General features: G+C 38.3%; 2 protein-coding genes across 2 annotated transcripts in view; one reads left to right on the forward strand and one right to left on the reverse strand.

Annotated features, from left to right (window-relative positions):
* Positions 1 to 540: 540 nt before the first annotated feature.
* Positions 541 to 15,885, reverse strand: LOC121955452 (adenylate kinase 9-like). Its single transcript, XM_042503419.1, is given in 37 exon segments — positions 541 to 972; positions 1,835 to 1,949; positions 2,029 to 2,131; positions 2,328 to 2,426; positions 3,637 to 3,806; positions 4,039 to 4,235; positions 4,383 to 4,600; positions 4,732 to 4,878; positions 5,048 to 5,249; positions 5,375 to 5,591; positions 5,752 to 5,970; positions 6,451 to 6,666; positions 6,747 to 6,800; positions 6,925 to 7,144; positions 7,484 to 7,602; positions 7,724 to 7,999; positions 8,084 to 8,287; positions 8,501 to 8,637; positions 9,125 to 9,272; positions 9,274 to 9,320; positions 9,602 to 9,687; positions 9,792 to 9,888; positions 9,998 to 10,145; positions 10,483 to 10,532; positions 10,535 to 10,600; positions 11,153 to 11,463; positions 11,551 to 11,690; positions 11,949 to 12,050; positions 12,216 to 12,290; positions 13,037 to 13,159; positions 13,727 to 13,879; positions 14,015 to 14,127; positions 14,202 to 14,298; positions 14,401 to 14,453; positions 14,535 to 14,598; positions 15,284 to 15,381; positions 15,574 to 15,885. Coding segments are annotated over 37 exon segments (5,109 nt in total). The 5' UTR covers positions 15,590 to 15,885; the 3' UTR covers positions 541 to 763.
* A 92-nt stretch (positions 15,886 to 15,977) lies between these two features.
* The window catches only part of fig4a (FIG4 phosphoinositide 5-phosphatase a), a 68,315-nt gene continuing 67,322 nt past the window's right edge, over positions 15,978 to 16,970 (forward strand). The window contains exons 1-2 of the mRNA XM_042503358.1: positions 15,978 to 16,138; positions 16,284 to 16,404. Coding sequence (XP_042359292.1) covers positions 16,342 to 16,404 — 63 coding nt within the window. The 5' untranslated portion in view covers positions 15,978 to 16,138; positions 16,284 to 16,341. The remainder of the gene's footprint in view (positions 16,139 to 16,283; positions 16,405 to 16,970) is intronic.

Here is a 16,970-nt window from a genome sequence, read left to right on the forward strand (position 1 = left end):
CTTGACAGATTTATATAACTTTGTAGAAAGAATAAAAATCTTTTTTTTTTCTTTGGCTGTATTATTTAATAACAATGTATGATCAGCAAAAAGTCTATTTGAATTAGCTTTAGCTTAACTACCCTTACCACAAATGGCCAAATCAACAGTTTTGGTAGAGCATGTTTTCAAAAAATATTTGAACCTTATTAGAAATAGTTAAATATTAAAGATAGAATATATCATATAGATAGAATATAAAATATATATAAAAGGAAATTTAAAAAAAAAAAGGACAAACAGTAACTGTTGTTAATACCATATGTTTAATGTTATTCCATTATATGTTTGATGAAAAAAAATCTGTATGATTTTATTTTTTTAATTCTGAGATGTTTCCAAACTACTGTAATAGTAAATATCTATGCATAATATACATGTGAATAATACTAGTACTGGTAATATTAAATTCCATGGTCACAAATTGATACAAGTTGATATACTAACATATTACATGCATCATAGCAGTGCATAGTTTGTATTTTTTTCTCTCCGTTTTAAACCAAGGCAAGAATCAAAAGATCTAGACACTGTATTAAAAGCTCCCAGTAATTTTTTTCCAAGCAAAACAATTTTCACAGTCATGACAGTAAAGAATACTTTATTACATGAGGGTCTTGTTAAAATAAACTTTTACAGCAGCTTTCAGATGTCTTTGCTGTCACATGGTTCTTTACACATTATGAAATCACAGACAGTGGACAACCTTTCAAAGCAGTCACAGCTACAGCACACTGTTTGCACCTGGCAAGTCTCCCAAGGCCAGGAACCTGTTCAGCTTGAACTCAAAGTCAATGGGACGTTCACAGGGAGGCCTGTAGTTCCCTCTCATCGTTGAGCTCAGGTAGGGAATGAGCGCACAGTTCTCTTCAAACAAGGCCAGCTTCTTTTTGTACTTCTGGCGGCTGTAGTCTGTGCTCTTGTGGTTGAAAGCTATAAAACATCCATTATTTGGATTAAAAAAAGCAACATTAAATAGATAAATAAAACAGTATTTTACATAATATAACAGAGGTGGGTCCAAGTCATATTTTTGCAAGTCATGTCAGTCTTGAGAAAGTCTCAAGTCTTTGCACTCAGGTCAAGATTTAAGACCGACAAGTTCCATGTCCCAAAGTTTGAGTCCTGAATAAGTCATCATTGTCCTAACCAAATATAATGCCATTTCAAAACCAGAATAACAATATCAAATTTACACAAAATCATGGTGGTTTTTGAAATGTGTATTATTTATTAAAATAGTATTTTTAACTTAACTTTAATGTTAGCTGAGCATCAGCTCACTATCTATGATAATAATAGTCTTTTACATGAAGAAAATTTGAAAATGTGGTATAATTGTCTCCAGCTAGTGCTCAATGATGTAATATCAGTTCTCCATGGTTCTCTCCTGCAACTTAATTGGAAAAGTAGATCATCTGGGGCATTAAGTCCTGACTTGCTTGCTATGAATAGCATAAATTAGCATAAATAAAAGATTCAGGAAATAATTTAATTGGTGCCATACTTTTAAAATAATACACTTCTTCATCTTTGGCCTTGGGGGAGAAGCATCACAGATTTTCAAGTCAAAAGGTTTGAGTCCAACCACACAAGTCACAAGTGACTGGTGTTAAAATCCAAGTCGAGTTTTTAAATCTTTTTTGATTGGTCAAGTCGAGTCTGAAATCATCAAATCCAAGTCATGTGACTTGAGTCCAAACCTCTGTAACATAATCACAATCGTGTTTATTAAGTTTAAGCAACTCGAACATGATTTTTCATTTTGACCTATAAGTCATCCTTGACATCTTACCTTTCAGATAGAAGGCGACATAGAGGAGTGACGATCTCTGTATACTGAGGAAGGGATACTTTGGTTTGAGACACCCAACAGCTGTCATGGCCTTGATGACTGACACAGCCACCCCCTAAGAAAATACAGGTTTAACTTAAGCAGGGCAGACCCTTCAGAAACATACAAATGATGTGTTTGAGTGTGTGTCTGACCTGTTCCAGGTAGCCCAGCGTTGGAAGAGAGGTCAGAGGTACTGGTTCACAAAGAGGAGGAACTTTGCTAGGAAGCTTTTGGTCCCAGTAGGTTTCAGGAATCCTTGAAAGATAATAAATCAACACCAGCTTTCACTCAATAATCTATTTATCAAAGCCAAATAACACTACACTTGTCTTCAAGAAAAGAAGTCGGAGGACTTCCAGACATTACTGGTATGCACAACGGAATAAAACATGTAAAAAGAAAACATGACTAATTGAAAAATATTTCTGAAATACACAAAGAGATAGCTCACCTCAAAAACTTGTCCTGTTTCTGCTTTGTCTCAAAAATGTAGATCTGTTCTCTGTATTCAACAGCATATTCCATCTTTCCTCGAACCAGCGCTTCGTACCTGAGGAAAATTAAACCTCAAAACATGAATAACAAATGATCTAATATGGAGTTTGGGGAAGTATGAAATCTTATTCACTCCTCTTGACATATTTATTCCATTTGTGTTGGCGTGTAGTGTGACATTCTGTAGGTTGTAACAATTTCTTGCCATTATCATTTACATTATGTGCTTCCAAAATGCACTTTTTAAGGAATCTTCAATCTGGTAAACAGGGCTAGCTACTAAAATTGATATTTGATTTGATTTATTTATTGGCACAATAAAACAAAACAACAGAAACACTATGCAATAAAAGAAGAAACCATTTCTGCAGGTGAAATAAAAAACACTCTAGAGGCTTATGGAAAGAATATCACCTCAATTAACCTTATAAGCAAAAACAAGTCATTTAATACGTCATTAAGTGAATAAATTAACGTGTGCCGTAAATGTTTCCGCTGAGAAATTAAAACCATTATTAACCCATCAGTATCATGCCAATAATGTATCAAAACACACACTGACAGTTATAAGAGTTTAATTTCCATCTATTAAAATTCTGATTAGCTTTTTGGTTGGTTCATAGTATTGTAAGCCCATATCTCTGCACACAGAGGAATCCCTTTGCACTCACTTTCATTTGTTTGTGGTCAATGAAAGATCTTAGGAAATGCATTCTCAAGACACGACAAAAGCGACTTATCACATATGTGTCAGAACTAGATTCAAAGATCCCATACTATGCTCATCTTCAGGTTCAGACCTATATTTTGGGCTTCTACCAGAACATGTTTACAAGCTTAATTGTTCAAAAAACACATTTTTCCCTTATACTGTCTGCCTGAATATACCTGTATTCACTCTCTGTCTCAAAGCCTAAGTTTTAGCACCTGTCTTTTGAAGCCCCCCTTCCAAAAAAGCCCAGTCTGCTCTGATTGGTCAAATCACCAGTCTTCCAAATTTCCTCTCTGGGTGTCTCTGCACCATCATTGCAGTCTGCAAAATGACTGTAACAGCACAGAAGCAGCACTTTCTACCTTGATAAAGTAAAGTTTTGATATCACAACTGAATGGAAGTCCTGACGGCTCATTTAAAGGCAAAGGTTTATGAACATATACTGTGTGAATTTCTCTGTGGACTGAGCATTTTGGTACTGTCACAGTGTTTATAGAGAACCTGCTTTATAATAAACTTATCATTAATCTTTTATAAGAGTAAATAATATACCTTTGCTTTCCATCCAGATATGTAACAGGGCAGAAGCCCTTCATCTCAACTTGCTGTGGGAACCTGTTCTTCACCTGAGTCTCAGTTAGCTTTCTTGGCAGCAGGTGGGGTTGTGGGACAGTGTGTGGGCAGCTGGGAGGTACAAACTGATCTGGAGTGGTCAGGAACCGCTGTGGTCGAGAGAGCAACGTAAGTATGATAATCTTCCTGTAAGTGACAGCTATTCCAAATGTAATTTGAAAATGAGTGTATTTTGTTTATCCTGTCTGATTTAACAGCAGAGTATATAAATAGTGAGATCAATTGTTTAGTGACAAGAATCATACACAGAATGTAGATATCCGTAAAGAAGAAAATCAACTAATGGCTTGAATGCGCACATTTGTGTTCCACTACACTGACCTCTAAATGGTCTTTGCCACACATCTTGTAATAACACCCCGAGTACTCAGCTGCATGAGTTAAGGCTGCAGTTTCTGAGCAGTCCACCAGGTGCTGATGTAGAGCCAGGCAGACGGGGCAGTACTGATCAAACTCTCCAAGCCGACACTGCAGCTCCTTAGGTGTGATGCACAGTTTGTGGATGCAGGCTGCTTGCTCTGCAATGAAAAGAAAAGCATGAGGAAAATGAATAACTAATATTTCTAATATTTATTGCAAGTTTTTGGTGCATACAGCAGTTCCTTTACATAAGGTTAAAAAAAAACCTTGCTGAGCTGAAGCCTGGCTAAGCTTCTAGTACTTACTGCTCTGTGTCCTCTCCAGGTAGCTGTGGATGTATTTCATGCTGATGCTGATTTCATTTAAAATGCTGCTCCAGATCCACCATTTGCTCTTTAAGCCACTGAGCAGGATCCAGTTCTGATATTGTTGTTGGAAGTGTTGCCTCATAGGCTCTGTTTCCTTCTTGTAACAGGAGTTACGGATGTGGAAGATCTCGGAGCTGTCGTGCATCAGGTGAGGTCTGCAAAAGGCGGAGAGAGGGATGACTAGATGTATTTTATTTCAATCACTTTTTGGGTTTGTGACTTCAAAGAGCTCCCAGTCTTGTGATTTCTGATGTGTATTTATAATTGCTGATGTGTGTGTTCTCACTTGTCGGGCTTCATCTTGTCCACAAGACCTCTCCTCAGCACCTCAACTGTGTCCAGCTCCAGCTCAACTACTATCATGGGGATGATGCCCCGAGACCCCATCAGCTTTGCCTGCTGAAGTGTCTTTGGAAAGCCATCCAACACGTACCTGGGGCACCAAACAAAAAGATATTGTCTTCAAAAACACCCTCAATAAGGAATAACAGACAAAGAGTAGCAGTCAGTCTTTGTCTTTAAAAAAAGCTGTTATTTTCAAGGCAAAAGATCTTTTCAGCCTTGAGATTTAATAACTATAAACAATTAAATGCGTGGCTTACCCTAGAGTGCTGCAAACTGAGCTCATGAGTGCTACCTCCAAACACTGAATAGCCAGTTCATCGGGTACAACGAGTCCTTGGGAGAGATGCTTTCTCATCTGGACAGCCAGATCAGTGTGCTCACGATTGTTAAGCACCATACGCATAACACCACCGATAGACAGACAGGCCAAGCCATATTTCTGAGCAAACATCTGTGCCACTGAAGAGATAAAGCAAAGAAAAATTAAGACTGAAAGAAAACAAAGTAGACAGAAATGAGCATTTGAGAAAGTTTAAAACAAACAACAACTGAGTGCATCTTTTTCTATCTTTCTTGAGTTTTACCAGTGGTTTTTCCAGATTTGGGTGGTCCAACAATAGCCATTTTGACTGGAAGGGACGGGGTGGGACTTGGCTGCCTCAGGTACCTCAAGGGGTTCAGCATAAATGTGTTGCGGTTCTCCTTAGATGCAAAGAAATAGATGTACTGATGGAAGATCAGGGGATATGTGGTGTTGAGAGGCCACTGCAGAGGCTGGATCAAGTCTGCCTCTTTGTATTGCTGAGGAAGGGAGATGAAACAACATATAATTACACTGTGTATTGGACATTTCACAGGTTACCATGTCAGCACAAAAGAGAAAAGGTGTACTAGTATTTGAAAAAAAAAATCATGGCCTAATCCCACAGACGTTGAGTGGACATTCCTGAATTAGGCCTACCTTTATGGGGTCCCAGCAACCGAAGGCACTGTGGAGCTTATAAGAGGAAAGCAGCAGTTTATGTGCCAGCCTGTATGAGATGGGTTGACATCTTTGGAAGAGTGACTCCCTGTTGGTCAGCAGGGGCTTGATTTTCTGGAGCAGTTGATTCTGCACAATACGGAGCTTGCGAGATGCACTGATTAACACTTTACATATGTTTTGTTCACTCAGGAGCTCCTGATAATAGAAAACAAAGTAGATTATATGATAATTAATAAAGTAAATAGCAGAATTTCTTGGAAACAATGTAAAATATGTCTATGTCTGTAAGTATCTACATGACAACTAAAAAGTCAAAAACAACACTGTGAAGGGACAGTTTGGATCTTTCAAAGTGAGGCTGTATGAGGTAGTTATCAGTAGTCAGTGCATTACATACAACAGAGCTCAGTCGGCATGCCCCGTTTGGAGAAGCCGGCTGGAGTCAGACATGGAAGCTAAGCAATGAACTGCTGTGGAGGGATCAGCAACAAAAGGCTTTTTAGCCACCTGGACTTTAAAAGAATTGTTGTTCATTGCTCAAACTATTGTAAAACTAGTCTAAATCCTGACTGTCCCATGAGAAATTATTAAATAATAGCAGAAATTATATGTTAGGGAACCAAATATGCATGTCTGACTAGTAATTTGCCCTCACTGGGCTTTGTGTTTTCGTACCGTTACAGTAACGAGGCTGTTTTTATCTGTCTCATATCGCTCTGCTATCTCCATTTCCAGTCGCTCAGATGCTGCCTCCTCAGTCTCCATGTCCTCCATGTCTTCATTATCCTCTTCTGAAGGAAACTCTTCCTCCAGCATGGCCTCTATCTCATCCTCTATGTTTCCTGCAGCTTCATCGTCTTCATCGCCCTCTTCATCCTCATGATGCCTAAGCTAATGGGTTGGAGACAGGAGGAGCAGGAGTTAAGCAGTGATGGAGAGAGGATGACAGTGGTTAAAATGAGTGTGCTTACCTTTGCTTTGGCCTCCTGTGTGAGTTCAGTCCTTCTCCTGGCAATGTTCTCCTCCTGTGCCAAAGAGATGGCTATAATTCTCACATGATATAGAGACTTTTGCAGGACAGATAGCAGAAATAATACATGACAATAAAGCTGGCTGAATAATAATTCTTCCAAGTCATCACTTGCGTACCCGCCTCTTCTTACGTAGATCATGAAGGAGGTTCAGCTGCGCTTCACGACGGTTGTGACGTTCACGCCAACTTTCCAGGTATGCCGGCAACAGACGCTTCTGAACATCTGTGACATCCACCGCCATGATTACCACAATGTCAGGGAAAAGCTGTCGCTGCAACAGGTACTGCACGTCATCTGGATTGTGAGGGAAGCCCTCCAAAATAAAACCTGTAGACCTACAAGGTAGAGAATGTTAGGATCAACAAATACCATATGTTGTCAGGTGAACAAGGTAGGTGCCAGCGTTTAACTTAGTTAGTTTAGTAAAGTATCAACATTTCCATCACAACAAATGTGACGTAGTAGCTTGTAGTGTATCTAGAAGCAGTGTAGGGAGGAGGAACCAAGTTACAGTAACTGACAAATCCTGCATAGTATACCTCTAACATACAGATATGAGCGTGCTGTTCATCCTCTTATCTATCAGGAAGACAGCAAATAAGCACACTTCCCAACATGGCAAACTTTTGACTAGGACAGAGGTGTGCTTTTTTGTGTGTGTACAAATGCTGTACATGTATGGTTCCTGTTTCCAGTATGGTGCGATGAGCATATCCAGTATCTGTGGGCTCAGTGGATCTCCATCGGACAGGTAGGCTTTGATGGCCTTTTCCTCATCAGTCAGGACCACTTCCTGCTTTAGACACGAAAAAACGAATACTAAATAATTCAGTGCCAAAATATCATAATCAGCACAAATTTAAGGAACTGCAATACTAAAATTCTTGCTACAGGTAAAGTTAACTATAGCTCACCTCCATGTCATTCATGTTGGCAGAGGTATCGTCCGTCTCCTTCTCGTTCTCCCCCCTGGCTTCCTCTATCAAGGCCTCCAAGTCCTCAGGAGACTCCTCTGAAGACTCTACCTCATCAGCACACAGTACCCGCTTCTTTGTCTTGGCCATGATCAGCATTTGGAGTTGCTCCTTGAACTGAATATGGAAGATGCCAAGCTGCTGGGCGAGCCACTCTCCATGAGTAGTCTTACCTGACCCCCGCGTGCCGAGCAAAAGGATTCGCAGGGCAGGAGGCTTGGAGAGAAGAGGATAAGCAACTTGTTAGGGATTTTAGTTTTTTTGTCCTTTGGCGTTCTTACTTCTTATATCAGCTTGTACCTTGAGAAGCTCAGTCTGTGCAACAAATTGTGCAGGGCTTTGAACAAAGGAGTCCCGGGCTTCAAGGCTGGAGAAATAAAAGGTCTTCTCACGGTACTTGGCTGCAATTTCGTCCGTACAGGGCCACAGAACGTTGTTGTTTTTCAAGGCCACAGGGCAGAAATGCTGGGTATCACCTAACAATCTCTTGGCTGTTATGTCCTCCTGCTTTTATCAAGATAAAGAAGATACTGTTAAAGTTTTGTTTATATTATTAACTGACAACAAAGCAGGTAAACTGGCCTGTGTCTTCAATTATAGGATTATAAACCTGGTGTTTAAAAGGACAGTTCAACCCGAAATCAAAAATCCATATCTTTCCTCTGACTTGTATTGAACCATCCCTTTAAAGTCAAGAAGACTTCTTTGTTTACTGACTTCCTCCTCCTCCTCGGCTGCGTCATTGTCACTGCTGCCTTCCTCAGCTTTTTCCAGCTCAGCTAAGGCCTCAAAATCCTCTGTCTCCTTTTCCAGGTCCATTGATGACAGTTCCCAGGACACATACTCGAAGGGCTCTGAAAATCATGCATGTAAACCAGATTGGATTGGGAGTTTTTCTTACCATACATAGCATTGAGAGGAGTTGCAGAAGTAATAGTAGTGGCATCATTAAATAAATTAATAAAATCCTAAAAATATAAAAATATAATATCAATTTGTATCCTCTATGATTATATTATGGTACTAGTGTTTTAAGGTAACACACCCAATAGAGTATCCATATATATATATATATATATATATATATACACACACACACACAATATATATATATATATACAATTTTTATACTCTTTACTCTTTCAAGACACAAATATATTACAAACTTTTTTTAACCATCTGGTATAATAACGCATACAGAGGAGGGTCAAAAACATTTGCCATAAGTTTATTCTATTTCAAATACATTTACTTAAATCCGAACTGTCCATTCTGACCAATTAAAAGACATGAGGTTTGTGGTGTGTTCAAGACTCATACTTCAAGAAGTGTTACACTCACTCTCCATCTCATGGACCATCACTTGGAGCAGGTCCCTAGGGTTTTTGTCCCCAATCTCCAGTACTGTGTGGGTGACAGTTAGCGCAGACTGCATTTTGCCCCATTCGGACGCAAACTGTTGCAGTTGTACTTTATAGTCATTCATCTCCCGGGCCATTTGGATAACCCAACTCCCACTGATCAGGTAGTGCCATATCTGAAGCAAACACATAAAGGCAAAGATGATAAGGAGAGTGGGGAGAACATTTTTAGTATAGTATAGTTTGTAAATACAAAAAAAGGTTATGAGGGATTTGGAACAACAAAATGGAATGAAAATGTCTCACCCTCCTTTTTCATTACGTTGGTTTGAGCAGGAGTGATAGTGTTCAGATTTTTCAGGATTTTACAAAGGAACAAATATTTTAAAAAAAACTGGTGGGTACGGGATCAAGGAGCCTTTGTTAATTTAGGCTGCTTTTGACACACAGCTGGTACCTTCAGTCTCCTCAGCAACTGTCTCTAGATTTGTTTGCAGCTCCGCAGGCTTGGCCTCTACCTCTGATTCTTTTTCTTTCCGGTTTCTAAAAAAGAGAAAAATTAAGCACAAGAACAAAAGCTGCAGAAAAAAATAATTTCAGATATAACACACAATAAAATCTGACAGCATCTTTGCAACTGCACTCACAAGGCCTGTTTCTCCTTCTCATATTGTTCATCCTGCAACCTCTTCCTTACGGCTTTGTCCACGCTCTCCTTGTTCGTCTCATATAATCTCTTCAAAACTGTTTAACACATTAAAGTACAGTAATACAAACATATTTCTAATATAGACTCAAGGGTATTAACTAAAACAACAACCTAATGGCGATGCATTTTTCTCTTGTCTCATACCCTGACTGCCATCACTGTCTCTCAGACAGAAGACGATGTCTGGCAGGATTCCAGCTTTCTGCAAGGCATCCATGTGGGAAAGGTTCTTGGGAAAGTTGTCAAGCACCCAGCCGGTCCGGATATCTGCACCAGTGTAAGTCGCTTCAATCTGTGACATCAATTGAATGAAGTGCTCTATTTGTATCAGTATTGCTGTAAGGTTAGTGGTACTGATACTGGTATCATAATGGGTTTTTTTAATGATACTCAGCCTTATGTAATATACATCTAAATCCCATCTCAAGCTCAATTTTTCGTTAAACTTTAGTTGATCAATAAAATTGGTTTCACTTTGACATTGTATTAACTATATATTATAAATTGTTACAAACAAATGATATCAGCTCATGAAAAATTAAAGAAAAATTGATTGTCTTTTTTTGGGACAAAAAAGCATGTTATGTCAAAAAAAAAATCTGCAGCCAAATTTCAGATTTTTGACATACCTCTTTTATACGCTTCTCCAGTGCATCAGCATACAGGCTGATGGGGTTGCACTCATATGTTTTGCTTTTTCCAGTGCAGTGAGCACCATGCCTTGTACCTCTGGGTGATCTTCTGTCACTGAGAACAGCAGAAGAGAATTGCACACAAATACAGTATATGTAGCCCAGAATGCTACATAATTTCTGTTGTTGAAATGTAAAGTTTCAAAGTGTCCACTACATAATAACGTGTATATGTAATGTATCTGTTCTTTGCAAAAACATACAATGCCAAAATTATTCTGGCTATTGGGTTGACAGTATACAGTGTTTTTTAAAATGGCTGTTTTATCCATGTCTGTTCATCTGCGTGTGTGTTTATGTCAGTGAGACTGAAAGAGGAAAGAGAATATTTTAACATCTTACCTTCCACAGAAATGGTTTCATCTGATAAGATAAATGTCAGAACATTAAATCTGTGCATTACCGTAAGTCACATATTCAATGAATACAAATAATGCTTTATACTACATGACATTTTGAAACCCAGATGTGTGGAATAACACACTGGATAGTATAGTATGGCCATTGTGTAAGTTATGCAAAAACTATACTTTCAATATACACAATACAACTGTAAAGGTGAATATCATCATCAACAAAGCTCAACTTACCCGAATTACCCGAATACCCGAATCCTGCTCCATCTTCATCTTAATTTTCTTTATAGTGACCTGTGTCGTCTCCTTTTTAATTTTGGCAAGCCTTTCCTGCTCAGATTTGGCCAGAACCGGCTTCACCAAAACCTCCATATCAAGCACCTCAGCATTGTAGTGCTGAGCTAGAAGCCTGCATAGAGTGCTCTTCCCTGTCTGTGGAGGTCCAATAATGGAAACTCTGCACGGGGGCCTGGGCATTGGAGGAAGTAAGTACCATCGGGGGTTTGTGATAAACTTCTGGTAGGCCTCCTGAGATGACAGGATGTACAGTTTGTCCTGGAAGCTGTGTAGGAGTTAAAATGAGAATTGGTTGACATTTTTTACCCATTTGAACCTATCACCTGGCCATAGTCTACAGCGTATCACTCACCCCACACAAAATTGAGGCTTGCCAGGATTGACCTTGCCGTCCCTCAGAGCAACGGGACAAGTTCGGCCCCACCGACTCCTTCTCCATCCAAAGCCAGGGGCCACTGTCCTGGTGGAGGACATAATTCTCACTAGGTCTTCCTGAAAAAGAGATGGACTACATTTTGGTTTGGATTCAGTGAATGGAGTATGTTTAAAATACCCATCAGGGCATCATTTAAAAAACTGTTTATAGCTCAAGCGTAGGCTGTATGAATATATATATATATATATATATATATATATATATATATATATATATATATATATATATATATATATATATATATATATATATATATATATATATATTTTAAATATATATATATATATATATGAATATGGTCAAAAATGGCAAACCGTGTCAATGTCCTCTGGCATTTCTTCATCATCAGTCTGGTGCAGGAGGACTGGAACGGAGGGGCGCTTTATTGCCATGGATCCAAGGCGGGACAGTACAGACTACAGACAAAACAATCAACAAATTACAGTTAGCCTACAGAATAAATAGGTTGCTTGCTAAATAAAAATGTACCATGGTTACAAAATCAAATCAACAGCATATGATGATCATGTTTGTAAAACTGTATTTCCTGCAGACTGTTCATTCATTCCTGGTGTCTTTACCGAGTGCAGCTCTTCAGGTGTGTCATTTCCATCCAGTTCCAACAGGTAGAGAGGGTTGTGACCTGTCATGTAGTCCTGAAAAATATGTAAATTAAGTTAAAATTTACTGGCTTCTAAAAAAGACTCTTAGAAAATTGGCTGATGAGCTAAAAGAGATCCAAATAAGAATTAAACCTAATGTTATTTGACTGACGACAGAACATTAATCTGGATCTTTAGTTCAGGCAGAGTCTGTCTCATTATCATTATCAGCAGTCATATCTCGCAGAAGACATCAATGGTGTGATTTTTTATGAAAAAATAACAGATGATTCATCTCTGCATTGGATTCTTTAATATTTTAGAAAATATGGTGGAATTACACATCTCATCACTCTGATTTGGCATCTGAAAAATAAGGCTAACTTGAAGTGAATTCCATGATTAAATGCCACTGAATGCCTTAAATTTAAATAGCCCGAAACCCAACATTTTGAGTCAGAAATGTAAAACATACTAGCAACCCTTACAATATAAACATGCTGGTGGCTTTCTGAATGAAGGTAAACTAAACAAAATTTCTCTGAGAGCACAGAAAACTCAGATCTTCACTCTGGCATGTCAGAACAATGACCCTATGTGTCCAATCCCAGCTGTCTGAAAGGTATCTGCACATCATCCAAAGATACAGATGATTATTTATATCGTGTAGGAAATGTATGACCTTTTTTCAAAATGAGTAGCCAAACTAATAGTTGCATCATGTGTGGAATGAAATGTTTATTTTACTTCTTAATTAGTGTGTGAGTCATTCAGAAATTTTGGAGTCCCGGGTAACTTACCTCCAGCGGTCTGAGCATGGTATCTTTGTACATATTGATTCTGTGAAAAGCATTTCTGGCCAAATTCTCTGGCGTCCACACCATCTGGTCAATAATATCCTTTTGGAGTTCCTCTCCCCCAGTCTACAAGCAAAGAACAAATAAACCCAATTTGTGTAATAGTATTGTACATTATGGCTTGACAGCTTTCTTGCTTAAGGAATAATGTTTAAGGTTCTGACCAGAATTACTCATCAGGAAAAATAAACGAAGTTTTGAAATGTCAAAATATACCTTTTACTGAATCCAGATAATATAACATAATTAAATTTGGGAATGCAGGAAATAATAATAAAAATAAAATAAAATAATAATAATAATAATTAATAGAAGGGCACTTGGAGATCAGACTCTGCCCAGTGTCACAATGTTAACAAAAGTGAAAAATCTTTCAAATAAATCCACCCTGTGATTGGGATCCACTCTAACATTTAATGGGTTCTTCCTTGGCCCATGCTACATCCTTCCACCAAGTATCATAAAAACTCGCTCAGTAGTTTTTCTATAATCCTGCTGACAATCAGACAAACAATTCGAATTGAAAGCATAACCTCCTTGGTGGAGGTGACAGTAAAAATCATCCAAACTAAGTACCTCTAACACTAGAGACAGGAGAAATGAAACCCAGTTACAGGAGGTGTTTTCCCTTACCTGTTCCTCCTCATCCTCCACTTCCTCATCCTTGCTCTCTGTCTTTTTGTTGAACACCTCCTCACGCTTCCACTGATCGCTGTTGTATAGGTGCCCTGTCTTTGGGTGCTGCTTCAGACCTGACAGCCTGTGGACCAGGTCCTTGTCTGCACACTGGTGTAACATGGGAAGTTTAAATTCATAATCAAACCAATCTCAGATGTACAAACTTTCAAAATACAAAGGGTTATTTAAATTGAGTTGCTGCTTAAAGCAATACAACACTCTAAGTAGAAACCTTAGAGGAACCTTTATGTTGATGATGAAATCAGGTGTTTGTTTGAGGTTCTTGATGAGCTCAAGCTGCTCATTAATCTTCAGACTCTCTTCTGACATGAATGGTAGGCAGCTCAGCACATAACCTGATTGCAACACATGTGTTATTAATTGGCATGCATGATCATTGTGCGTTAACCGATTGAGCTACACATTTTACCATAGTGTTCAACATCTGGTGAGTTAAGCCTGGCAAGAATCAGCTGGAGCACCATGTCTTCTGGTACACTTTTCCCCTCCGATAAGATATTCAAGAGCTGAAATGGTCAGAAAAAGCAACCCATACAGCATAAAAATATATAAGGAAAACACATATATAAAAGGATCAGTTAACCTGTGACACAGAAAATAATACTCACCTCTATGCCTTGCTTTGTTTTATTTCTAATGTGTGTGCTGAGCAGATCTGTATCTGAAATATTATAAAATCTGATGAGACATGTTTGAATTAATTTCTTGGGACAAGTATCAGAAATACAGCGACTTTACGTACCATCAATTAAGATGCACTTCCAGGACTCTGCAATTTTTTTGGCCAAGGTGGATTTACCAACACCCTGCCACAAAGAATGCCATAACATTATTATGGAGTCACTGGATTATGGAAGGTATGCAGGTAGGTTGGCAAAATGAAAATGTCAGGCTATAACATTTAGGATTAGAGTTGTGACTGAATTATCAGCATTATAACAAAACAAAGGAAACTTCTGATCACAATATTTATTGTGTTTCTCTGTTGAAGTCATATCTTCATGCTCCAGTTGTATTTGCCTCATTAACAGAAAAAACAATTTCACGTTGTGCTCACTGATGGGAAAACAAGAGGTGATGACCAGCATGTTGTTTTTACATATAGACCTATTCAACTTAATGCATATAATGTTTACAATCTTAATTTTAAGCATTGATAATTGTTTTTTTTTACCCTATTTTGTCCTTGCTGCTTATTTGTATTATATGTATGTATTGTATTTGTATAGGCTACTATAGACTTCTATTTTTTTACCCCTTTTGTTTTTTTTGTTTACTTTTTAAATATTTTGTTGTCTTATTGTTAGAATTTTCTAGTCTTGCAAAACTTTATCATAATGTTTAGCTGGTTGTGTTATACCTAAAACTGTGTCTGCGTTATTTCAATTTTGCCATGTTACTTTGGGCTGCATGTTGTATGAAAGGAGCTGTATAAAAAGCATAAGTGTGTATAAAAAAAAAAAAAAAAAGAGAGAGAGAGAGATAAATTACCGGTCTTCCAACTATGATGAAGCAGGTGGGTTTGGCAAGAAGACTCTCTCTTTCAGCTTCATCTTCAAGCAGGTTGTCCAGTAAACGGTCTTCTTTAGCTTATTGAATAATCGAGGCAAACACAGAATCAGAAGTCATACACAGAGCAGTAAAAGACGGGCAGTCTCTTGTAACCTATCTGTCGACCTAGCTAACTGCTCGGCCGTTAACGTTAAGTTTCCTATCAAATTACCATTATAAAAGTTAATTAGCCACAAGTAATTGCTATCATGTTTTAACATGTTACTTACTGTTACTCATGGGCATTGTTGTATCCTTTTTCAACTCCTTTTAAACTTTAACTCGTTTGTTAACCAGGATACCTGTTAACTGCGTTACCTTGACGTGAATGTAGCCGTATATGGTAACCGTAGCAACTGACAAACTAAGGGGGGTGTTGGGGGGGATTAGCTTTCCCCATTGTAGCCTAACGGTTAACTAGCTTGCTATTTCACGCCTTATAAAGGAGTTTGCCGCGTTAAGACGTGTGTATTCTCGTTTATAACCGGTTAAAAACACCCACAGCCATTTTTTGCGTGTGAGAGAAAAAGTAAAGACGAACATCAAATATGAATCGCATTTTTAGCCCTCTCGAGCTTTTTGACTCTGCGAGCCACCGTATCAGGTTGCTCGTGAGCTTTCATGACAGTCACCTGACTCAAACCAAACAAAATCATGCTGCATCTCAATATGCTAGCTAAAGACTTCAGACTTCAATTAATGATTTAAAAACGTTATTTAGACTCCCAGGGGTGATGCGTTTAATCAGCTTTTGCGATGTTTCGTGGCTAACGCAGCTGGTTAGCTAAATTAATGGTGAGTAACGTCAGTTAGCGAGTAAATATGATGAAAATGCTAGCAGTGGCTAGCAGTGTCAGGTTTAATCATGTATACCTTGTCTCTTTTGTATTTTATGATGTGAAGTAATATATTCTCATATTCGGTTTCCTTCGCTTTGCAGCTCTTCTGTTGTGTCTTCTAATTTGTGACTGTTTGGAGACAGACATACAGTGCTAAAGATGCCCCAAGCAGCGGCTACCATCAGTGGGATCCAGAGGATGGTTCTGTATGAAACCAGAGCTGTAAGTATGTCATGATATTTATGATGTTGTTATCACTGTCTCAACATAACCTGCAACCGAGTAGGAGAACAGTAACTACAGCCAGTAAACTTGAGGGTTAAATTGCCAAATGTTGAATGTAATTACAGTTATTAACAAACCAAACATCATTGTGGGTGACGAGAGGCATCCACTGTTCTCCGCTATTGCCCCCTCTTTTTTTGTAACATTTTTTTGTTACAAAAAACAGATCCAAACTTTCCTTTTCCCCGCAAGCCACTGCAGTTTTAAAAACACAAATATTAAGCAGTATGTCCATTGTATATGGACATGCATGTGTATGGCACCAAGGACACAGGCAACAACAGAATGGGGAAAACATGGCAAAAAAAGTTGGACAATCTTTTTTAATGAATGGCCACAGGTTACATTCATGATTTAAGAAATTAATGACTGAATTTATAAATGGATTAAACTATTAAAAAACAAGCCTTACTGGCTGTCCCATTTTACCTAAACATGTCAAATCAGTGTGAAGTAGGGGTTCACGTTTTGTTTGAAATTTCTTGAATAACATACTTTCCTCA

This window comes from Plectropomus leopardus, chromosome 16 (assembly GCF_008729295.1).
Source record: "Plectropomus leopardus isolate mb chromosome 16, YSFRI_Pleo_2.0, whole genome shotgun sequence".
NCBI classification, from domain to species: domain Eukaryota; kingdom Metazoa; phylum Chordata; class Actinopteri; order Perciformes; family Serranidae; genus Plectropomus; species Plectropomus leopardus.